At 35.2% G+C, this 26,680-nt stretch overlaps 4 protein-coding genes across 4 annotated transcripts; 2 read left to right on the forward strand and 2 right to left on the reverse strand.

The window, feature by feature from the left end:
- Positions 1-274: 274 nt before the first annotated feature.
- Positions 275-14,236, reverse strand: LOC108758875 (uncharacterized). The gene is made up of 8 exons (XM_018504079.1): positions 13,505-14,236; positions 10,076-10,581; positions 9,428-9,631; positions 2,870-3,294; positions 1,828-2,198; positions 1,445-1,664; positions 1,146-1,365; positions 275-1,002 (listed from the first exon to the last, which is right to left on the reverse strand). The coding sequence occupies exons 1-8, from the start codon at positions 14,171-14,173 to the stop codon at positions 687-689; spliced, it is 2,931 nt and encodes a 976-aa protein (XP_018359581.1). The 5' UTR covers positions 14,174-14,236; the 3' UTR covers positions 275-686.
- A 919-nt stretch (positions 14,237-15,155) lies between these two features.
- LOC108758578 (uncharacterized) lies at positions 15,156-17,913 on the forward strand. The gene is made up of 3 exons (XM_018503577.1): positions 15,156-15,972; positions 16,092-16,478; positions 17,882-17,913. Exons 1-3 carry the CDS (start codon positions 15,156-15,158, stop codon positions 17,911-17,913), a joined length of 1,236 nt encoding a protein of 411 aa, XP_018359079.1.
- On the reverse strand, positions 17,578-18,915 carry LOC108758909 (histidine-rich glycoprotein). The gene has a single exon (XM_018504132.1). The coding sequence runs from the start codon at positions 18,842-18,844 to the stop codon at positions 18,107-18,109; it is 738 nt and encodes a 245-aa protein (XP_018359634.1). The 5' UTR covers positions 18,845-18,915; the 3' UTR covers positions 17,578-18,106.
- Positions 18,916-20,108: 1,193 nt separating this feature from the next.
- Positions 20,109-23,198, forward strand: LOC108758910 (histidine-rich glycoprotein-like). Its single transcript, XM_018504133.1, has 2 exons — positions 20,109-20,974; positions 22,509-23,198. The coding sequence occupies exons 1-2, from the start codon at positions 20,125-20,127 to the stop codon at positions 23,144-23,146; spliced, it is 1,488 nt and encodes a 495-aa protein (XP_018359635.1). The 5' UTR covers positions 20,109-20,124; the 3' UTR covers positions 23,147-23,198.
- The last annotated feature ends 3,482 nt before the right edge of the window (positions 23,199-26,680 follow it).

Here is a 26,680-nt window from a genome sequence, read left to right on the forward strand (position 1 = left end):
TCTCTCTCTTCAATACCCAAATATGTAATTTTATTTCTTGTTAGATCAAAATATAGCTTAAAAAGAGATATATTTATCTAATAACAAAGTATTCAAAAGGCTTCGATGAATACAATTCAAATCTAAGATATATATAAAATAGTCTCCCAAACTTTTATTTTATATACATACTCAACTCTTTTTAAGTTTGAAAATCTTCGGGGATTTCGAACAACGCGAACAGATCTAATTATATATTCTCGTAATTATAGAATGTAATGTAATTAGCTTCTTTGGTTTTGCTTTTTTTTAGGCTTTTATTAGTTCCTTTATTTCCTATATCTCGTAATCTGCAAAAGCTACGCGCAAATGAACATAATGGGCCTTGGGATGTAATTTCGTGCGTTTACAAAACCCATTTCACTCAACCTCCAGTTTTATATTCACAGTATTCTCTTCTTGCCGAAATTTACCCTCTCTCACTTTCTCCGACTTCCATGCTTCCCTATTTTTCGTATAAATGAGCACTGTAAAATTCACATGCAAATGCCCGAGGGATAAAAGAGGTTCACAACTATTTCATAGTTTAAACGATTCTATTTCAAAACAATTCTATTGTTAAGTCAAATTACGCTCAAATTCATACACAGAAAAATAAAAAAGTACACAATAATGACTTGGATGTTTTTTCACTTTACACAATTTGATTATTCCGATTTTATCTTATTTTTAAGCCACATGTATCGATTGCTTATATTATTATAATGCGTATTATATAACTTTTTCGAAACCCATCCTATAATGGCTAAAATAGCGCATAAAACTAAAAATAATGTTATCGTCAGGAATACAATGACATCTAAATCGAATTGCTGATACCACGCGATATCGACTCCATTGAAACGTAAATGAGGTGCGCCATTGTGACGCATTACGAACTCGATCCACCATATAACATTCTCTAAGCTATCGTAGGGCTTGTCCTTTGTGAGAGCACGCAGCGCCAACATTCTATCTTTGTATCTGCAAACAGAACGCCAAATATGTGTGCATGTTAGTTATTATATGTGAACATCGCGATTGTTGTTCTCTATCCACATGGAGATTCATTATCATACATGCTCGTATATGCGCGCGCATATACTAATAATTGACATTGTAATTACCCTTTATCATCTATGACTTCTATTATAGCATCGTGCAATTCTGACCCCGTAAGCCGGACTATGTCTAGGTATCTTGCAACTCCCAGAGAAACCATTTTCATAACTTGGTACACCTGATCGAAGACAAACGGTATTCCTATGAGCGGGACGGCGTAATGAACCGCTTCTTCGGTGCTCTGCAGCCCGCCTTGATAAATGAAGAGCTTGATGTTCGGATGAGCTAAAATAAGGATAGAAGAAACAATTAATAATCTCGGTATTAATTTTTATAAAATACGAGCTTGTCTGCTTCAATTTACCCAGCACACCCTGCTGCGGGATCCATTTTGAAATAAAAACATTAGGAGGAACATGATAGCTATCGTTCTCGAATTTCCACAGTACTTTATACGATAAACTGGCAAAAGTGTTGGCAAAAATCTGTAATATTTTCTTCGGTAATAATTTGCTTTTTGTATTTGATCCCAGACTCATATAAACGAAGCCATTTGTCGCGCTATCCAAGAACGCTTTTAAATTCTGTAGATGAAAAATTTTATGAAAATATTAATTTATAAAAGTTATTGTATTATATATATATATATATTTTTTTTAATTGTTTATTGCATTAAAGCGCGCGAGAATCTGTAATAAGAAATAGAATTTTTATACTAATCGATAATTATATTACAAAGTATCCTACTTTTGGTAACGACGGCGGTGTCTTTGTGATGTGCAGCCCACTGAAGTGAACGATATTAGGTATTTCGGGTCTCGCGTATGCAAGTAACGGTTCTTGATTGATCAAGACGAGACTCATATTCTTCGCAACGTCAGTGATATGTGGTATATTATTACCGAAATACTTTTCGGCAATCTTTTGCTGTTTGATCGCGAAATTATTAAACCATGAATGAATACTCCACCAAGTATTGATGAAATTTATCAATCGCCTCCAAAATGGTAAATTTAATCCTGTGAGATTTTCGAGCTCCCAATTCGAGGAATGCGATGGTAGCACGGGACTACCAAGAGTGAAACGATGACAGTTTTGTAAGTCCATAGACATGATACCTGTAGTTATAAAACTCGTTGAGTAACACCGTTTATAGCTGTTAGAAGAGAGTGAAGGAAATGCGAATATCTAAGGGAAAAGTTAAGTGAAACCGATTATTTATGAATTATATGTAGAAGTCTTTATTCAAAAAATATATTTCATTTAATTGACTTTGAATTTCAATAATTAACATTCATATTATTAACATATTATTAATATAAACTGTAATTTTAAACAAAACGTTTTTGTTTATTTTGTTTAATCCACCACACGGAACAAATTCCGAATCGGATTTTGTATTTATGTATTTAAAATTATAATATATATTATATTAATTATTGTAGTTGAAGTCCAATATATCTTTTAAATAAAAACTTTTATAGTTATTATAATAATAATTGTCAACTTCATTTCACTTTCTTTAGGTATTTGCAATTTTCTTACTCTTCCCTATATCCAAAACATCGAAAATATGTAACAATATTTTTACAGCGTGTGTATTCTGTAGTCTCGTGTTGTAATACGACGTTAGTAAGTATGTATCAGACTATCACAGGAAATGAGTTATCACTATTCTAATATATATTGTAATAATATCGTTCGCGTTTACTCCGTATTCGCAATTCCTGTTTTTCATAACACATAATATCATTAGTTAATAATTACATAATTTTATTTAATCTCTTACCTATTAAAGGTGCATTAAATCTGTGCGCTAGCATGTAAATCGCAGGAGTCATAATCATCTCCGCTATTACTGCATCAAATTGCATATCAGTTCTATTCGTATAATACTTCAAGAGATCTGGATGGCTAAGAGCATCCTCAGCGATATTATGACCTAATGTTAGTAACCTTGTTTTTAATCCCGCTAATTGTGTGAGATTCCAACGGGTCTGACTCATGTCAGTATCATCAATTTTTTCGTATATAAAGCCGAAGTCTATTTCCGTATAATTAGTTATGCCAGTATCGTTTAAGACATTAGGAGTCAATGTTACTATTTCGTGTCCTCGCTTATTCAAAGCGAGACATATTACCCGAAATACTATCTGATGACTGTAGGATGGAGTTGGGGTAATAATCAATAGCCTTTCACTGCATGTTAGGTTACTTGTAACCAGAATCCATAGGATGGTAATTGGGGAGATAGCAGTAATTAGTCTCATTCTGTGAGTAGAGCAAGAAGACTGACAATTATATATACTTAACTTCTAACCACTATATATGAGAATAATATTGTTCCTTACTTCAAAATGTGATTTTCGAGTTATTACTAAGAATGAATCCTATAAGTAAATATTACGCTATTAATTATCAACAGTAAACTAACTTAACTTTACAATCCGTTTAGCACTTATATGTCATTTTAAGGGTCTTCAAAGAGGTAATAATAGCTTCTACAAAAGTGATACATTTTCTGTTATGTCGTCTTTGTAAATAAAAAGGAAAGTCTTACAAAATTTTATAGAGAACATTTAAAGTCAAGACAGGTGGTCGAAATTTGAAGAAATTGTTTTAATTTAGATTTAGTTATTTTAACTGATCAAAGTAAATATAAACTGTTGATAATTCAAGCTATGCCACTTTTAATAAATCATTCAGGATTTGTTATAATTTTGTACAATATCAAAATAATTACAACTCAAAAAAGGATTAATTTTTCTTTAATTGTGTCACTTTTGAAGTAAGAAAATAATACATACTATATGTATGTCGAAAAAACGTAATAACTTTATTTTACAATCGAAAAATTACAAGATAGATATTATATATAATGACGTGATAAATTATATTTTTCTGTTTTTTGACATAATCTTTCGAAATAATATAAAATCAATTTTTATATTTAAATATAAAAATTAATACTATTAATATTTAAAATAATTAATATCTTTTTATATACCGTTTACACACATATGCCCGAGCAAAATAACATTTTTCCTTTATATAAAAATATAAATTTAATTATTAATATTCTGTAAAGCACTCGATTGAATGAGATTGCGTGTACTTACGTTGTTAATAAAATATTCATATTATTTTAATTAATCCTCTGCAGGGATTACACTAATACTGAATTACCACAGTGCAGTATATTGCATGGTTTCGATTGAAGAGACACTCTTAGACTGGCTCCATAGAACGAATCAATAGCATTATGTAGATTCAATCGAGGTAAAGTTTTTTTCTATAATTCCATTTTAATTTATGATCTTGTCGCATGTTAATAATACTCGGTGAGTAATATTCAAATGTGTTTGTATGTTGAATCCGATAAAAGATATTAAAATCAAGAAGCTCACCTCTAGAAAAATTATTTCAAGGAAACTTACCTCGATACTGAACAATTTGAAGTTTTGTGGTTTTATAAACCTTTCTGATGTGAAGAATATGCTTGTGTATAGTTGTATCTATAATCTATAGTTATATAATATATTACGTCTAGTTTATCTATATTATTCATTATATTAATTATACACGGAAAAAAACAGCTACGTTTGCCACGTCCAAAAATCCTATCAATGCATTTTTTTTATGTAAGAACTATATCAGTATGATTGTGATAACCGTAAGATTGGCATATTTTAACGGTTATGGCTGTAAAGATATGTCCATCTTACAGTTATTACAACTAAATGTTTGGATGGGCGAAAATTATCATTATTTTCGGTTTTGGCAATCGTAACATTTTTGCTGTATATAATTGCACAATTACATATAATTTTATCGGATGATATGTGTAACTATTTTATTATATTTCTATTTTATTATATATATTTTTTTTATTTTTGCTGATAGAATTTCTGTAACAAAAAGTGCATTATCCTTTTATGTTGCGTAAATAATTAGTAGAGTTAAACTCTTGATTTTTTAGTTTCCGACATTGAAGTAACTTTATTGATACTTATTTCTAATTATAACATTATATAAGTGCAAAAACACATGAAAAAAATTTTAATGAATTTCAATTCCGATTCATTCAATCCAGGAAGTTCCGTCTTTGAATCCAGGCTGCTTACATTTTTCACATCTAGACTTTAATATATCACAACGAAAAAGAGCAAACGAAATAAGGGTAGCGAACTGCGAGACAGCGAAATCCAATTCTTTTACCGATTAATATTGTCTGTTGCACCTGGAAACATGGCGAACACGGTGCATCGTACATGTATATTTCAACGTACGGAAAAACTGATTTATTCGTGGATTGCCGAGATCTGTTTGTCAAGTTATAATCACTTATTTGTAATATTCGCCAAAGTTTGATAGTAAAAATATTGGAATTAAAAATACAATTTGAGGAAAGAGAAAATATTTTGCCGTTTTGTTTCGTTCTCATATAATATATCGTAACATCTTTAGAAGATTAAGGTGGTACGACTGACTCTAATGCGTAGTTCGTATTTTTTAATTAAGGATTATATGGAATCGTCCGCTTACGCTATAATACTGCCACTAAAATTATACACATTGAGTGCATAATAATATACGGTACTAATTTACCGACTAATTTAAGTCGTAAACAAATTAATCATTATTATACACATACTTTTAATTCATTAATATGTAATAGCTCATTAACATGTCTAGGCAAAAGCCACTGCTCTGTATTCCATTGAAATTATCATGAAATATATATATATGACCAGTATAATAACTGTAGCTCGTATACGAAATGCGTTTTTCGTCCTTATATAACGCTTCTACATATATATAACACCTCGTAAAATTATGGAATATTTGAAATTGTCTATAAAACGGAAAATTAATATAATGCAAGAGATCGTGCGGATTAACACGATATATTGAAAACGATCGTTACGAGTAATGTACGTTTCCATGAATTTGATTAGAAATACGTCGATTAACATGATTAAATCCCGTTCTGAGAACTTCATTCGTACTTGAGAGTATTAAGACGTGAAGATATTGCAAACGTAGCAGAATCGTTGATAGAAGCTATGATTAACGTCTGCACGCATGATTACAATCGCGGAAGATTCAAGGCCGGAAGTCTCATATTGAACTATTTCAATTTAGCAAACAATTGCCGATATTAGCGGACTCACTCAGAATAGTATTTACGATGCGCAAACGCATAGTTCCATGTAGGTACACAGACGTATGTGCTGCGCTGAGGATTGAAATTATGCAGATTAAGCTCGTTCAAACTGTCCGAAAGCCTAGGTGAGAACGTTGACTTCGATTACATGTGCGAGCAATTATTTCTGCTGTACCACTATCGACGAAAATTCAAGTTTTAATCAAATATAGGAAAAATATTGTTTTGTTAGATGGTATAATTACAAAAAATATTGTTTTATTAAATTGCTTTGTTAAAATGGCAATTGAAACAGTTATACGAAATAATTACAATCTTTATCTAATAGTAGATACTAGTAATTGCAATAGATACTAGTAATTGCAATCGGATTGTTCGGACATGTCCAGATGTATGTATATTTTGAACTGTTTCTATAGTTCTGTCTCGCACGCGTATATATATGTATAATGGCATAGCAACACAAGTAAGAGCTTATCGCCGTATCGGCCAACGGAAAACGTTCATCCTTAGTCGATGCACGCGCGCCTGGCACGCAAGCACGTGTATTAAATGCGTTTCTAGTGTACGTCGAATCAAAATCAAATCGAGCCTGGTACGTGATCGGATGGCTGCGGAACCAAACAGAGACGACGGGATCCTTTCCCGATCGAGACAACGACGGCTCCCCTAACTCGCCCCGTGTAGTTTCTCAACTGTAATTTCAACTCGATAGTTGCCACGGTATTACGGAACTGTGCGCGTAGCTCCCTAACTCCATTAATCATTACGGCTTCGGAATCGGCCCAAGATCGTTTTTGAGAGATCCGAACAGTTTCTACTTCAATCCTAATCCGTCTTGGCCACGTCCTATCCATTTTCTTAACCTCTGACAAGGGCACGTGTTAATGCGAATATATAAATCAACATGCTGACGTGCAATGGAATACAAATACTAATTTAAAAAGCTTATAAAATACACACACACTGAGAGAAAAATGTATTCAATTTTAATAAATAATTGTTTGAATAGTACTAATATAACATTTACTTACGGAAAATGAATATTTGTTAAATAAATATAATAATAGGTAAATCAAGTTAACGGATCTTGTATCAAATAAATATATTTTTATATTTAGTAAATATTTAACTGGCACTATTCAAACAAATATTTATTAAAATTTAGTACATTTTCTTCTCAGTGTATTCATATATGTACATTATTACATAAATCGTATTTATTTTAGTAAAAATAAATTGTACCTATATATAACAAAACTTTTGTCCACACATATGCATGTAATGCCCTTAGAAAAGAATATATTTGAAATAAACATGTTATACAATAGTATTGTGATATTCGGATCTTTTACATTTAAATTTTTATATAAATTCTGACATAAAAATTGGAATATTGTATGAGAAACAAGTCTGGCAGGAAATCTAGGACGAGAATAACCTCCGGCGCATCTTTTTTTATAAGCAATTTATCCATTTTATCTCCATTTAATGTTGAAAGCAATTTACGATACAATCGTGGAAGATTTGATTATATAACGATTAATGCGCAGCGGACTATTATTCGGAATTCAATCTCAATTAGGAACGAGTTATTGCAGCGATCTTATCGTACGGATAGAAAATAAATTTATCTGTATGAGAATATAACGCATGCAATTTTCATGAATTCTTAGCAAATACTAAAATTATATTGTAAGCATTTTGTATTGACAGTATACTTAAACCATTTTAATGATGGCGTTGCAAATACATTTGGAAGCTTTTAGAAACGTATTCTATTGAAATTGAAAATTAGCGAAATAATTTTAAATGAAAATACTATTTATGATTTTAAATGCAAATATTGCAATACTATTATATAAACAATTTTTCTTAATAAGCTATCTCACAAATGCAGATTGTATCCTGAATCGTACCGTTATACTTTCTTTAGATTAACAACCTAATTTTCGTAACGTTAGCAATTGAAAGAGTTGCAGTCATCAAGTCAATAAATTGTAGTAATAAATACAATAATTTTTTAGATTTATGATGAAAATTTATGAAAAATTTATGCAATTTGTTATCGTAGAATCTATGACGTAGATTAAACGGAAACTTTTTTAATGTTGCACCAACTAAACGTTTATTCTCTTTTTTCTATTGCTTTAGTACTATTGCTTGAAGATAATGGTCTACTTATTTTACACAGGTTCAGTAATAATAGATCCTAGTAGACAGTTAATATCCGTCTTAAATTGTTTTGTAAATGAGTTGACGTAATTGACAATAAATTATCTCAAGCCTACAATTTAGCCTTTATCATTTTCAAACATGCTTCAGCTTTATATTGCGTATACACGCAGTAGAATTCGTTGGACGGATCATTAATGTTTTATGACGGTAGTTGATCGGTGAATGGCCTAGCCTGTTTAGCAGGCAATTACCGATTCTATGATGCCCCCTTCGGGAAGACTCGATAGACGTTCCAGACGCAAAAGAGAATCCGTCTCTTTCCGCTTAAATTTGGGAACCGAGTTCGGTACACTCGCAACTCCGAGCAATCGTAATTTCGCAGGCAGCAGAAGTTTAGCCGCCGGGTTTTCGTTCGAGAGATAGAGCTTAGAAGTCAAATATCGGGAATTTCATTTGCGCGCCGCTATGTATTATTCAATCGTACTCAAAGGAGTTTCCTCGCGGGATAAGCTGCCGTTGAACTCATCAATCACTGTTCTCGGCTCTGACAGACTATTCCAATAAGCTCAACTGTCGGGATTAGTACTTGTGAAATCGATGTATGTCATCAAAGTGAACAAAAAGTGAACTTTGTTTCAGACTACTGAAGGCACAAGAATGCCCTGCGCTTATCATCATGGGCTTTATTATAATTTTTTTCTTCATTTCGATATCGCATGAATAGAGAATATACACATAATGACTGTGGATTATAAATATTTACTTACTAGCAATTTGGAATCGTATGGAGGAAAGTACTTATACATTTAAAATGTACAAATTTCCTTATAAATTATCTTCACAATAGAGCACAAAGTAACAAAACGCTGGATTGTATTGTGGTATAAAGATACTACATAGTATGATATTTTTATGAAATATTTATTAACGTTTTATTGATGAAGCAACTTAGCCTTATGTAGATAATAGTCAAAGCAACATTAGCTGTCCTTTTCAGATATTTTTGGTGCTGAAATAATTTTATCGCATGTTTTATAAGGTGGACAATAATCCTTGCAAAATGTAACTTGATCAATATAAATCTGCACTTCGGTATGTGGCTCCTTAATATGCTTAAAAACAAGTTCGCCATCCCTTGCATATTCATGAAATGGTATTATGCATACTCGTTTCCAACCGAAACCTTTCGCAATTCGTGCAATATATCTGTAACGGATATGCTCATATTAGATATCAGATTACTGATTTATCTGTGTAAATCTGTCGATTAAATTTTGTACGTTGCGATCCTATTCGCGTAATATATGAGATGCAAGGATACGATAGATAATGTTTCGTATCAAGTAACACGCTCATACGCTAAGAGACGCATCAAATCATCGCCTGCTAATTCTAATTAAAGCGATCGTTATTCTTTTAATACGACACGAAGCCATATATCAGCTGTCTCCAGTTTGAATTACAAGGTAACAGTTACGTTGTTACACGTGATGTACAACGGATAGAGTTCGACGATCTTTCTCGTTGATGCAGCCCGTCGCGAAAATTACTCAAGATCCTGTCGAGGCGAGCGAACCGCGCCGAAACGACTCGCATTCCTTACGAGTCTGTAGCCTAACCAGAATTCCACGGTCAGCCAGCTGGACTTACCTATTGTTGCAGTCAACACGGAACAATCGATAGCCGCAATCGCGCGCGAGATACCAGCTATCTAGCACGAGCTTTCTAGCAATACCCTGGTTCCGGAAGTCCGGCCTGACCGCGAGATAGCTGCACTCGAAGATCTTGAGAACGCAATAGCGTTCCCAGAGATTCGGTTTGCCGGTCACGTAAGCCTCGAACTCGATCACGTCGCGGGTCGGCTCGCATTCACAGCACCTAGCGAACTCGACGAACTTGTCGGGATCCCAAGGACAAGAGCCGGCGTTCACCGCAGCACCTATGATACATTCGTCTTCTTCTTCTTCAGCAATTAACGTCATACCCTCTCGGATTTCATCGTACATAATTTGTAGTAATGATGAAGCAGGCTCCTGTTTATTCAAACCAATGTTCACCATGGTTGGATCGTCCTTGTAGAATGCGTCGCACATGAAAGTCATTACATTGTCATAGTCCTCCGGAAGAGCCAATCGTGTCTTGTAAACTGGTCGATTCTATTACACATATTATTATACATATATTTTTTTATACAACACACATATATATATGTATATAATATAAATTTTTCTGATAATAAATGTAAATATAAGTATCAAGAATTTGAGTTTATAGTGAGATTTTTTTACGAGTATATAACACTTAGGATTTAACTTATTTCACAGATTGGAAAAATATTTGTTAAAATTAATACATTATGTATGTGTGTGTATTTTCATTTCTGTAATATTTTTATAAAACATAAATCTCACATAAGGAACTTATGGAACTTATGGAACTTATGGAACTTACGGAATAATTTTTCATTATGATGCGCAAATGATAGTCCCGATTTCTAAATGCACCAAGGTGCGATTCGTATTTCACACATCTTGCAACTGGGCAAATAAATCTTGACAAAATCGATATCATATTTCTGTCACAGTGACCTCTTTGAAAACATGTATCTACTCGGTTTTGCAATTCTTTATTAAAATATGCACACGCCTCGGAGCGCCCCTATATGCATTCCACAATAGATCTGCTGCATTGACGTCGATTGACATTTTACGTGTAGTTTTCCATTTTTATTATTTTTAGATTCGTTTATTTATGTATACGTTTACAAGATGTAATACGCGAGATATTATAGCGGCATAAAAACCAAAGTCCCTTACCTGGCTCTTTTTAGCATATTAATAATAAATTGTAACTCGTGAGACTACACACATGTGCTTGATGGAAAATTAAAATATATTATTCACGTTTCTCCTGTACTTCTCTACGATGTAATACTCTCTACTTTTCTGTCATTTTTTTACGATAATCGCGTACTTCGTGTTATTCACAAATTGCGAAACAAATGCCTCCAAAATGTAGTATTTTTGGTAGACTTTCTTGCTGTTTCACTGCTAGGGTTTTTTTTCTATTGAAGATAAACGGTGACAATAAACTATCGCGAAAAGACGATCAGATCCCCGAAATCAGGCGTTCTCAGAGAATCACACGAGCGCATCGGACGTGCGACGGTCAAATAAAAAGGAAGGAGAGCAAGATACGAGGTGAACGTCCGCTTTCGAAGGATTGGAGATTATCAGAAGATAAATTGCATTTCTTCTCGGGATAAAACGTCTCTGTCGAGGCAAACTGTCAGATCTACTTCTTTGACGTAAATTATCCGAGATCTGATGGTTCGTTACGTACGTGTTGAGGTTTCGCGAAAACGTTGATTGAACGAAATAAAACAATTCAGATAACGTTTGTTGTTACTTTTCTTGAATTCCATGTTGAATTCTATGCAAATTCGTAAAGGAGAGCGCGCTTCACTTCTATTAAGGAGCATTCCGGACGGTAAAACTTAACGCCGACGTTCCGCAGTTTCTAGAAGACCAGGTCGGACGATAACTCAAACACGGCTCTATTCATTCATGGCCGTTGTACGAAGTGATATGGGTGGCAGCCTGCAGAGCGGCATCTGATTTATGTATTCGCGCCGCGTTCCACCGCTTCCGATATACATGCACCTTTATATACACCGTGTACATAGCCGACAGATACATATAATACAAGCATCGCGTGCGTGCACGTGTACACGCATCGACGACGTGTTTACGTGAGGGTGGTAGCTACGTGCGAATATACACACGTACATATTATATATATATAAGGTGGTACTCGCAGATACGTATGCGAGAACGGTAGGTGCCGCGGCTTATTGTTGATGAATGCGGGGAACCCGAGCTCACTGAGCCACGAAGGGGATGCGGGCTTTATACATACATATAGTGTAGTCAGACTACAGTGAAGTTGGTAGGAGGCCGATAGGTATACGTTATCCAAGTGAAATGCTCTCGCGAGCTCCGGTGGCGAGTCCGTAATGAGAACGCAAGGAGACTCGTATATGCATCAATTATGTGCCTTGATTCTCATTTCGCGGCAGGACTACTCGCGAAAGATTGCAATTTATCGGTACAACAATGCGGGCATTGTTTAATATCCATTAACCGCCCGCCGGCCGAATGCGGTTACTGCTGGGTCGTATATTCGATCATTTGCCAGTTGCATAAATAAAACTAGACTCACTGCGTACTGATGAATTGGAGAAGGTGGAAAATTAAATTTATTGCCGAGACTCTAATTATGACTGCCAATTTTCATGCGAAAATAGAAAATTGTTAAAATAATAAAAATATTGTCAACTTGACAAATACACGGAAAAAATAATTTTGCTGAAAAATCTAAAATTTTATTGGATACAGATCTGAAAATAATTTTATGGTCCATTAAAATATTTATGTTAGAAACTAAAAAAATGATGATCATGCTCTACAAAATTTTAATCTTTTAGCAATTAGTTTGAATTTCCAACAAAATTATTTTCAGATCTGTATCCAACAAAATTTTAGATCTTCCAGCAAATTCTTTCTATGTAGGGGGAAAGAAATTACAAAATTACAATAATATTACAATAAATAGTATGTTTATCTTTAATGGATTTATTAGCAAAACATTAATCAACTAAATGTAAAAACAATATAAAAAAGTCAATCAATGTAAATATAAAACGTGAGAATTAAGAGAGAAAAGATTCGCGTTTAATAATTTTATATTTCACTAAATGTGCAACGCGTGTATTAAATGAGGCGGAATACGATAAATGTTTGAATATACAATAAATGTTTAAATACGTATATTGTACATTTGTTCGAATCTTTTTATATTTATCTTTGAATTAGCGGCTATAATATTGTGCTATTGCGACTCACGCAAGCGTCATACATGTTAATATAGACCGTCGTTGCTGAAAGCGAGCTTTCAACCCCTCGTTAAGCCTGCCTGCTTTATGAATCCGCCCAAGTTCCCGAAGAATCCGTCTTAGGGTGATCTTAGGCTTCTCGGTTGTCTCATCTTTTTTTCGTTTCTCTGCTTGTTGGCTTCCACCTCGATGAATCTGGAATCGTTATTTCTGCGTTTCGCATATTTGCCTTCAGCAGCAGCGTGTTTTTCACCGTATCGACCATGGTTCTTGAAATGTCCACTCCGACGCCCGTTGCTGTAGAAATCAGCGTCCTTCTTGAACTCGTCTTTGTGATAAACGTTGCGATATCCGGCGGTGTTATGAGCTTTCTCGTGACCATCTCTTGTCTCGTAGATAGCTCCCTTCTTTTTCGCAACTTCTTCTTTATGATTCTTCGCGCGATCCTCGTTTTCGGAATGGCCTTTACTCTCACCAGAGACTTCGGAGTACTCAACCTTTTCGTTCTCCTTTTTCGTGTCGCCCTTCGAACCTACCTCGAAGACGGCGAGGCTGTCGGTACCATGATCATCTCTCGCAACTTGCGTCTCATATTTTGACGCAGCGTAATGCGCATCGTTATCTTGATTAAATCTGTTGGATTTACCAGAGTTCCCGTCGTTCGTCGCCGAGGCTCGTAAGGTCGCACTTTTGCGATTCGGGCTGGTTTGCGGTTTCGCAAACGCAAGTTCCATATGGGTGACTCCAGGTGGCTTCACGCCCTTATAACCGACCGGCAACATTTCCGCTTCAGGTTCTATAATCAAGGGTAACAAGACCGGACTGATCTTTGCCTTCGTAACAATCGCTCTCATTGTCGATGGTCCCCTCTCCTCGAACTCTTCACTATCTTCGAGAATCTCGAACAAGTTAGTCGCAGATAGCTGCTTCTCGAAACCGTAGGCGTTAGATGTTGATTTTGGATTGAACGATCTCGAGCTGCTAATGTACATCTCGTTAGATCGGTCTCTCGACGGATGCGCGCAAACACAGAGCACAGTGCAAGCGGCGTACCATGCTGCATAGATCTTCATTTGTTTCGTGGATATCCCCGTTGCTTGGAAGCCCGGGTAGTCCAATCTAATTCACGAATTTACTCGAAATTATATTTATATATCTTCGTAGAGATAGATAGACTAGGTACAAGACAGTAACTTCTGATGTGGTAACGCGCCGGCATGCACTGTAACAATCGCGCAATAATACCAGCTCTTTTATATCGCTCGACAATCGTTCAGCCGAACCGAAGACCGATCATCGATTTCACATGGCCTTAGTGTATCTATCGTAGCGTATAGTCAATTCAAGATCAACGGCGGTTTACGGTACTAGTCGATCAGTGATGCAAATCGAACTCATGGGATTAGATTGCAGCTTCGGAGAGCATGAATGTTGTGAAATATAGACATTCTTGCAATTTGTACAAAAGGAATCGAATGCTTGGGAATTTTATTTTTTCAACCGAAAAAAATGAAATGACTGAGACTCAGATATTCTCTGTAGATTCGATTAATCGACGAGTAACTCTTCGAATTATTACGCAATTCCGTCGGGATATTGACTAATGTCGTGGTGAAAGAAAAACCGTTAATAATGCGCTCCGCATTTGAAGCACCGACGCGACCATGAAACTCTCCACGTCGCTAAATAGCGTGTCACTTACACGACGCGACAGAAGGATAACCGTGTCCTTCTGGCATGCGTATATAAAGTGATAACGTTGACGAACGGATATAACAGTGCCGGACAATTCGGCGACACGAGACGGTAACATTGTTATCCGGCGTGGTTACCGGGATGCGGGATTTGGTTAGCATGATTGCGAGTTTAGTGTTGGCCCTGCTGTTAGCTAATACACGCGGCGATGGTGCGTCATCGGCAAGGACAGCACACATGAAGGTCTCTAAGATGAGAATGACCGATCTGGAGACCTCGGCAAGCGGATACGCGTACAATCAGCAAGGGGGTCTTCCGGTCTTGTACATGCGGTATACCAATCACGGAAGCGGACGTTACTACCATGCACCGGCGGCAGTGCATTACATCGTTGGCAGTCCTGCACCTGTTGCGCCCACCGTTTCTGAAACTGCGTCGTCGCACGAATCCGTTCCGCTCGCGTATGCGACTGCGAAGCACGAAATTGCACCGTACGTAACGCGCCAGCCTTACCCGCGCGATGGATTCATTAATTATGGCGTGGGCCAATTAGCGAAATACGCGCAACCGCTTGAGCTGTCCCAACTGACTGCACGTGCGCCATACTATGTGCCTGACACATTTAAACCGCTTGAAACGGATAAAAATATCGACAAGAGAAGCGACAACGAGGAGAATGAGGACGATTATGACAGCGATGAGAACGACGACGGCGATAAAAAAGAGAAAAAAGGGCATGTGCCTGAGAATCGCGAAAAAGCAGTTGATTTTATAGCAACCCATCCTATTCACGGCCTCGACAACTCTCGTTCAGATATCGACGTTTCGTTTGAACACGGTGAAAAGTATTCGGCCGCGCAGAATTCCGCTCATGGAGAAAAGGGTGACAAAGGGTACAACAAACGAGTGGAATTTGACGTGGGTGAACGCGAACTGCATGATAAAGGCAGGCAACAAGGTGGATTTTTGCTTATTTTTTCTACAGACATTGATTTTCTCAATACACTTTTAAACATGTATGTTTTTGCATAAAATGTATTTACTCCGGGTGAGACTACTTTTTGCTGAATCTTTCAGAGCATTACGATACCGAAACTGGGCGCAAAAAAGAACACAGCGACGTAGCTGGAAATTATGGCCGCTACGATGAAACTGAGAATAGTGAGAAGGGTAGTAGTTATGGGCAGACGTCATACCACAAAAAGGGGCAAAAGACCAGCGGCTTTCATAAAGTCTACCACAAGGATGAATATAAAAAGCATACCGATTTCTATGATGAGAGCCACAAGAAAGGTTATTTCGACAAGCACTTCGTTGCTGACGAGCATCATAACGCTGCGGAAGGTGAATCCGAGAAAGGCAAACATCATGAATCCAAGTTTGATAATAGAAATAGTGGGAAAAAAGGATTTTATGACAATGGACATATACAGAATCGCGAACGGGGCTATAATAAAGAAAAAGGTGAAAATTCTTTTCATAATAATTATGAAAATTACGGCTCCGACGAAGGCACGCGTTTAACTAAGAAACACGGGTATGACAAAGTTGATTGATATTGTCGAACATGTATAATTTAAGGAAAATGTAATTTTATCTACTGTTATTTTATATTCATTGTCATTTATACCATGCAATAAAAAGAAAAAAAATTCTAATCGTATTTTTATGATACGGATTCTCGCTACGTATATTGAAAATGATGCTTTATATACGTATATATATAACGTTGCTTATAAATTATATTATTACATTATGGTTAGAATGATTATGGAAAATGTAATTAAGGTAATATTAACTTTGAGAAATAATGCAATTAACTATGTGGAACGATTTTATTAAATATCTAAAAATTTAACTATACTTACACATTAGAAAATAGTTTTGTTGGACTACAAAACAATTATATATGTCTTTCAAAATTGCTAGAATATCAAAATTCCTACATGATTATTCTGATGGTCCAATAAAATTATTTTCAGATTTATGTGTGTGTGTGTATCTAATTAAATTTTTTAATATTTTTTTAACAAAATTCTTCTATACTGTCATAATATTTTAGTAAAAACGTTCTGAGACCATCCTAATATTATTCCTTATACATATAATCATTTGTTTCTTGTGCTTTTTTTTCTTTAAAATATTAGAAATATTTGGCTAAATAATGAGCTCTATTCTTTTCTTTTTTTAACGTACTTTATAAATATTTTTTAGGGGAACAGAACTTATATTTTTATTTTAATTTTTTAAACATGTTAAAGTATATACAAGAATTACTTTTAGAGTAATTCTTACAGAGAACAATTTTTATATATTTATTATATATTTTATATATATAATTTTATATATTTATTATTAATACAAGAATAATTTTTATATATTTATAAAAGTAATGAAAATTAACCCGTGACACGAATGACTTATCATGTGCAATAAAGAGTTGGAAAATTATCATCGAGTTATATACGTAGAATTATGTTATATTTGTAGAAAAAATACCAGAGATCAATTCAAATATTATAATGTAGATAGTTAATATTAAAAATACAACTCCTAACCAGCACCTGATAAAACAAATATAAAACCGTGTCAATTGCACCACTGAATGCGGTAACTGGCCGGTACTATTGTTTTATGGAAATAGCATGTAACGAGCGGCCATATTTTCTTGTGACAGCTGTTACACCGCAGAAGCGTGACTGATGTAGCACAAAACATGAAACTCCACTGAATTATTACGACAGTTACCGATTTCGTAACACACGTTATGGTTGCAGAAATAACTCAAATTTCATTTTACGTCGAGTATACGTCTATAGCGTTATGAGGGTTTGATTAATACAGGCTATTGCACATTTTTTTTGCAGAAAACATATACGCAAAGAAAATTATGACTTAATAAATGCAGGTCGTATTTTGTAGTCAATTGACATAATACAATATGAGATAATATATAAACGATGTGTAATATATCTACTGGAAAAGATTTATTCTGTTTGTCGACATGTACAACAATTAATGCAGCGATGACAATCAATCAACGCAACTCAACGAGTAATAGCAGCTAAATTATAATTCTCCGCATGTCCGTATTAATGTCCTTTCTTGAATCCCCAGTGTTTATGGTCTTCATGGCCACCTTTCTTGCCATGATGATGATGATGATGATGATGCTCATCGTGTCCACCATGGCTTTTGTGACCCTTATGATCATGATGATGATGTCCTTTCTCATGATGACCCTTTTTGCCGTAATGATCTTCGTGATGATGGTGGTCATGATGCCCTTTCTTAAAGTGGCCACCTTTCTTATGTCCGTGTTCATGATGATGGCCACCATGTTCTTCGTGATGGCCATGATCATGATGTTCGTCGAAGAATTCCTTATCCTTCTTAAACTCGTCGAGTTTGTGAACGTCGTGATGTCCCTTCGTGCTGTGGCCCTTCTTGAAATCCCCTTTCTCATGGAATGCGTGACCCTTCTCTCCCTTCTCACCCTTGTGGTGTTCGCCATAATAGCCATCGTCATGATGATGATGCTTCTTATGACCTCCGTCCTCGTGATAATGTCCAGAATGGCCTCCTTTATCGTGATGTCCCTTTTCTCCTTTATCGTCATGATGCTCCGACTTGTAGCCTTTGTCACCTTTCCCGCCATGTTCGTGATGATGATCGGAATGATGCTCGCCTCCGTGGCCGCTCTCATGATGGTGATGAGAAGCGGCTACCTGCAGATCGTCGTAATGCGCCCTGCTGATCTCACGTGCAATAGTCACGTAATGGGAGGCGATACATACTGCCAACAGGCAGATCGCCACCAATCCGTTCATCACGCGTGTTGTGTTTGTGTTCTTGTTTGGTCCAATATCAATGAGAGATATTTGACTTCGTCGCTGTGATCGGTAGGTATGATTTAGCTAGTCGCCCCGCTCGGATTATATATTGATCGCAGAATCGATATGAGAGTAACCAGAGTTCTTTCTTGGATCTTAGATCGTTGCGAAAGTTAATGTCTCCTTAACCTGTTTAAATTGTAATGCGGATTTCAGTGAGCCCGCTACAATCGCTCGGGCTATTACATAATATCATTGAAATCGTTGCAGTGCTTACCAAACTACGTTTATAAAGTCTAAATAATGCATTTTTATCTTTTTTTTAGCCGAACGGTAATACGCTAATTTCCAATAACTTCAATTCAATGGGAGGAAATTTATATGATTAATATATTTGGAGATAAACGTAGAGATGTAGTATAAATGACCGGACATTACCATTGTGTGTTAGCGAGTAGTACAATTTTTAAAAAATAATACTTCGATTGACATCGGAAATAAATTGAACGGTTATGAATGAAAGACGGTAAATCGTCCTGCTGTGCTGCATCTCGTTCCACCGGTCGTCGATCGTTAAACTGGCAGATAGCTTTTATTTATTTATCAAAAAATTCTATATTAGCTTCATTATTTTAAATGCATCTAACACTCTCTCTCTCCCTCTCTGACGGACTATTATATTTAAATTAATTGGATTTCGAGGGTTGTAAATTTCCGTTATTTATTTTTAACAAAATGTTCAAAATTAATTGATATAATATTCTTTACGTCATTTAACAAAACGTTCGTTTTTTACTATTATGTTTGAAGTTTCAGTTTTGAAAAAATATTTCATAAAAATTTTACTGCATATGTGTGAAAGATAATATTTTTTCAAATATATACATTACATGTTCGTATATTACACGCATGTTGCAATTTGCTTAATATTTTTTAACAAGTTTTGATATAATTTTAATGTATAAATGATGTAACAATAACATAATTGCATATCTTTTAATTTGTTTTCTCTTGTTTCTCTCTTTTTTATTTTTCTATCAAGTTTATTAAGTAATTTGAGATTGACAATAGTTCTATATAATTAACAGCGCATTCAAGCAATAATATATAATACGAACAAATGTTTTACGAAATACGAGTGCTATATTGTGTCCGAACAAGAGCGAAGGAACGAAAGTGATTACGTACAAAGCATTGGTGGAACCGCAGGTATATAAGCTTTGCTTTAAAGATTGTTGGGCAGTCAATTGCACTTGTTGGTTCTACAGAGTTCCAACATGGCTAAATACGTAGGTTCATGTTTGTTTTTGGGATTGGCTGTGATATGCACAGTCATTGCCATATCTTCGGCGCGAGATGTCCGAAGTTTAAAAGGAGATTTGGAGACGGCTGATACTCATCACCATGGCCATGGCCATGGTGGCCATGGTGGCCATGGTGGCCATGGTGGCCATCATCACGAACATGGTGGAGGTCATGAGCATCATTCTCATCACCATGGAGAACACGGTGAAGAGGGTCATAAAGGCCATAAGGGACATCATCATCACGAAGAGGGAGAACATGGCGATCATGGTAAAGAACATCATGAGGGTCATCATGACGAGCATGGCGGTCATAAGAAAGGTCATCACGACGAACACGACGAGCACGGTCATCATCACGAGCACGAACACGGCCATAAAGAGTCGAAGTTCGGTCATGGAAAGGGTCATAAAAAGGGCGAAAAGACTCATGGCTATCATCACAAATCCCATAAAGATGAATTCCACAAGGAACATAAATTCTACGATGATTATCATAAGGGTGGCCATCATGAGAAGCATGGCGATCATCATGAACATCACCATGGCAAGGAAGGTCACCACAAGAAAGGCGGACATCATCATTCTGGTCATCATGAAGATCACCACGGTAAGAAGGGTCACCATGATAAAGGGCATTACGATGAAGATCACCATGGTCATCATGGCAAACATGGTCACGAAGAACACCATCATCACCACGAAGATCACGGAAAGAAGCATGAACATCATGGCGGCAAAAAGCATGGTTATTCGAGCGGCCATGGCGGCCATGGCGGCCATCACGGACATCACGGCCATCACGGGCATCATGGCCATCACGGTCACCACGGCCACCATCATCATCATTAACGATATAAAACTTGTCAATTTAGTGCGACACAAAAAGAATAAATTGTTGCACCATTTGTTTATTGTTCTTTCGTTGATTATTTTTAAGATGTCAAATAATAATGGATTTACTTCGTTACTGAAAAATTAAAATGCCCTATACCAACCATAACTGAATGCATTATTTCTTCTAATAACCCCTATATATTTATAACTGAAATTTTATAATGTTTATCTGAAATAATATATTTACTCTTATAATGTTTATCTGAAATAATATATTTACTATTTCTTATATCAAAACACGCGATATTGTATTTAGCTGTTATCAAATGAAATTATGCTTTTAATATACAAGCCTCATGAATACGAACTGCATTTTACTATTTTATTTATATCTATCTATAAAATATTTACCTAAATATCCTACATATTTATTATTATACTTTTATTAATGTTTTTACATTTAAAGATTAAATATTATCTAATGCACATATTAAAGAATTAAAAGTTTATCGAACATATAAATTTTTCTTTAAATAAATATATGACTAGGACAGGATAAACACATAGATAAGCATGAAACGTTAAGACACTTTAACATTCTGAAAAATACCTTATTAATGCACGCAGCATCGAGTCTTAACTGTATCTGGTCTTAACTAATGTTATGGAGATATTATATGAATATTTATATCAATATTATCTTTTATATCAAATTTAAATTTGAATATTTAATTAAATGTGAATATTTTGAAAGAATTAATGGAATATTAATAGTGTAACGTCAAGTTTTTCCGTGCACTGAAAATTAAAACCTATAAAATCGTTAAAATATTTTTTAATAATTTATAGAGATGTATAAAATGATATATGATAACCCATATTCTGTTGACTATAATAGATGTATATAAATCTGGATTAAATTATAAGAATAAAGATTCTCTCATAACTGTTTTAATAGAAATATTTATTTTAATTTTTTATATTTGGTTTTAAATTTATACAATAAAAGACAATATTGACACAGTGTAACTTTCTACCGTAGGTTCAGCGAACTATTGAAAATCAATAAAGGAAGTTTAATCAGTATCACGTAATTCCATTTATATAACTTTAAACAAGTGGTAAATTACAAAATAGAACAGACTTCATATAACTTACCGCAACGGAGGAAATGAAATGGAACTCCCCCACTCATCTTTTATTTATAAAAATATATACTTCTTCTTACAAAATTTGATGGCTCACTGCACCAGAATCGCAATATAAATAACACCCCACGAATCGCTGCATCATACAGCTTGCATTGCTAGAAAGCGCTTGGACGCTTTATTAAGAAGACTAGTCGCTAAGACGATTATTAATGTGACTAAAAGATTGAGTATTCAATATAATTGTTATCATGGTTTCACTACGTCGTGTATTACCACTAATAACAATTCTTGTAGCAATTTATATTGCCACTAATTGCGTGACCACCGCACGTGAAATTACCAGGAATCATTACGACGATCTTCAGGTAGCCGCCAGTCATCATGGCCATCATCATGAACATGGCGGCGGGGGGGAGCATCATTCCGGTCATCATCATGAACATGGCGATCATGGTCACAAGGGTTATAAGCATCACCATGATCACGGAAAAGGTGAGAAAGGACATCATCACAAAGAGGATCATCATGGACATCATGACGAGCACGGAGGACACAAGAAGCATCATCATCACGACGATGGTCATCATCATGAGCACCATCATGGTGAAAAGGGAGAGAAGGGTCATGAGTTCCACGAGAAAGGACACTATGGCAAAGGCCACAGCACTCATGGCCATCACGAGGTAAATAAGAAGGATGAGTACAAGAAGGATAAGGAATTCTTTGACGAACATCACGATCATGGTCACCATGATGGACACGGTGGAGATCATCACGAACATGGACATAAGAAGGGTGGTCACTTTAAGAAAGGACATCATGACCACCATCATCATGAGGGTCATCATGGTAAAAAAGGTCATCATGAGAAAGGCCATCATCATCATGATCATAAGGGACACAAAGGTCACCACGATGGTCATGAGCATCATCACCATCATCATCATCATGGCAAGAAGGGTGGTCATGAAGATCATAAGAAATGGGAATACAAGAAGGGACATTAAAACTTGTTACTACTCAAGAGATACCACCAGCTGCTTTTGAATTGGATTCTGTTACTCTTTCTCATTCCTATTACTCATATTATATAATAATCCAGTAATGTATCTGTGTTAATTGTTAATTGTGTATACGTTGTTGAAATAAAGTAACATATTTAACATATCTTTTTTATATTGCACGCAATTTCACGCAATTACACGTGTGATACGTATATATAATATCTATAGTTACAAGATTCTACTTCAGCCGAGCAAATAGTTAAAGAAATCCACGATTATTATATAAGGCTTAAAAATTGCTATTACCTATACCAGATTTCTTTAATATTAAAGCGTTCTGTGCAATAATTATCAAATTGCCAGAAACGTACTTTCTTAATTGAATAGACATATATGCGTTATTGATCGGCAAATTACGAGTACCGTAAATTATCAGCGTGCTTGGGATCTTCGCTTTTAATAAAAATTCCTACGCTCTAGCTATTTATCAAATTCCAATATTAATAAACAGCATTAAATTTGCCGTTGGTTATAACGCATTATCGGGCAGCGGTAAATAAAACGTATTCCCGCGGTAGTACGTATTAATATTTAGTTCAGCGAACACTGCCGAGGGTATCCTATAACTCGTCTAGAACGTTCATTATTAAAATAGAATTTAATTAAAAAGAAACTATAATTGTTATTGTCATATACGCGTGAAAATCGTATATAAGGTATACATAAAAAGCATTCTATAATTTTCAATTAATATTCGTTATTCATTAGCACACGCATTCTCAATCTGCTTTGCAAGATAATGATACTGGACTACTGCACTTTCGACCGCGTTGCATATGCGTCGTTCGTTTGTAAAAACAGGAGGGCAAAAACTCACAGGGGCCTACTATCGTATTCATCGCGCCGCGAATTTGATTAACGATCCCACCCTGCAGCAAATGAGATCGCCACTTCCATGGCGTTCGTCCGAATTGAATTCCGGTACGCCGAGCACGGATTAACGGGACTTTATGCACTTCTTTACTGCCACGTACGATGTAGTGAGTGTTCAGGGTTGTGCGAGCCCATTCTCCGCCGGAGATTGCATGCGCGCGGCAACGAATCTACTTGAAATGCTCCGCCCTGTGACAATTCCGGCGGCCGTCGAAAAGGTCTGCTATTGTTTCGCTTGTAATGCGTGTACGTGTGGGTGGTTTAATTAATGTAATTGAAGTGGCTCCGGTGCGGAACGAAAAAGAAAAAAACAAGAAAAGAGTGTGAAACGCATGAGCTCAAAGAAGTACGCACCCACCGCGGTGTACTGCGATTTCGCGTGCTTTCATGAAGCCAAAATAATCGCGCCATTTAACCAAATTAATGAAGACTTGGAAACACGTGGCATTTGCATTGCATTCCCACCAATTGTTGCCAGACTAGAAGCTTTTAACGAAAAGAAAAATAATCGTTACTTTTTGCGGGACAAAATTTACATTATTATGTCGCATGTTTTGCCTGTGCGGCAAATAGAATAATAAGTTATTATTTTTTAAGAATAAACACAATAAGAAAACAAGAGTTCTTTAATAAAACGTTGCTGAAAACTGGCTAAATAAACTCTTCCCTGCCTTTGATAAAATTTTCACAAAGTTGAAGCAACCCTTCGAATAATAAATGATCTACCTGCTACAGTCGTATAATGAAAATTGCATCATGAGGCTGCGCAAGAAATCCTTTGACGTAAGCTACTAAATTAAATATTTGGATTAAGCTCATCTTGTTGGCGTATTCATTGTATTATGCTAAAAACCGATATAATCAAATATGTTCATAATCAAAGTAAACTACTAGAGATAGTAAGTGTTCTAATCTACATATTTTCGTGGAGCATCAAATAAAAGCAATGAAAAATCGATTAAAAAGTTCTGTTTACTTTCGATTCAATTTGAATCAGTTTTTTAGTTTATCTTTTTCAATGACATTTTTATTTTCAAAGATACCAAATTGACATTTTTATTTAATAAAAATACTGGTTGCGCATGGTTACTGGAGATTTAGTTTTTATTATTCACAAACAATTTATAGCTTATAGATTAGACTTATAAATTATATACATAACGTAAATGGATTTAAATAACATATTCTAATATCATCATTGATTAATCAACGAATAATAAGCGCTGACTATGTATACGCATTGCAGAAGGCATCAGCAATTTACATTAAGTGGTCATATGTTTTCGACGGCACGCATCGGCTGATCAAATCATAATAATGTGACAGTATAAGAAAAATACAAATCAAGATATAATCAAATATACTTATAATCGAAGCATTACACTACCAGAGATAGTAAATGTTTTAATCTATTTATGTGGAACATTAAATAAAAGCATTAAATGAAACCTCGATTGAAAAGTTCCGTTTACCTTCGATTCAATTTTAATCAATTTTTTAGTTTATTTTTTTCAACGACATTTTTATTTGGTAAAAATACTGAATATCGAGATATTTAACTAAATAAGTCTATAGAAAGTTAATTGTGCAAAACTAACGTCAATATTGTTCTTTAGGAAAATAATTGACGGTAAAATGTTTAATTCGATTTCTGAAAGAAATTAACGATATAAAGAACAATTTGGATTAAATTCGAGCATAATTATAGAATAATACGATTTAACTCTGTTTTTTTTTAATACCATTGTAGTATTGATATCATATAAAAGCATATTTTTATTTTAACGTTTTACAATGGACAACATAGTATTATGTTGCATACCATTACATGAGTATGTTGCAACACACACATGTAGACATATGCGGTATTTATCTACAAATTTAACCGTGTCAACTCGCAACGCGCGTTTCTGTGGCCCATTAATATCCGGTAATCAATTCAATCAGCTGACCAATCGATTAACCTCAATTATTGGTGCATTAATGATCTGTGCTATATGTGACATTAAAATTCATACTGCAAAATTACCAATATATATTACTCTTGCCCGACAATAGAGACCTAGCTCTGATAAATATTTTTATTGTATATACAGTAAATCAATTTATGCCTTCTTGAACCAATCAAATTGTCGTTTTCTCAGAAAAAGTCAACAGGCCATATATCATTTTCAAGACAAATATTCAATCAAATTTAATTTTTTAACCGAATTGATGATAATAATACGCAACAATAACGCGATAATATGCCATTTTTCGATTATTTCTTCGAGCAACTATAATGTGTGAGTAAAAATTCTATTCACATGATTTGAGAACAATGACGTGTTCTTTCATGCGCAATTGTTATCTTTGTCAATAAGCGAAGGCACAAGGCGAGAAGAAATGGCAAAATTACTTTAGTTTGCCGATGGGAAGTGATAAAAGGACGCTGAGAAAAACGGCGGCAATAAATCGTAAGGAATCGATAAGGCGTAATATCACGTTGCCGTCTTGACTGTAATGTAGCTGCTGGGACAAATATGGGCTGGGAGGGGAGAAGAAGGAGAAACTTATTTGTTCCATTAAGACTTAAAGAAGAAAGAAAAGTCAACGAGTCGCAAT

The sequence above is a fragment of the Trachymyrmex cornetzi genome, unplaced genomic scaffold (genome assembly GCF_001594075.2).
Source record: "Trachymyrmex cornetzi isolate Tcor2-1 unplaced genomic scaffold, Tcor1.1 scaffold16, whole genome shotgun sequence".
NCBI lineage: Eukaryota > Metazoa > Arthropoda > Insecta > Hymenoptera > Formicidae > Trachymyrmex > Trachymyrmex cornetzi.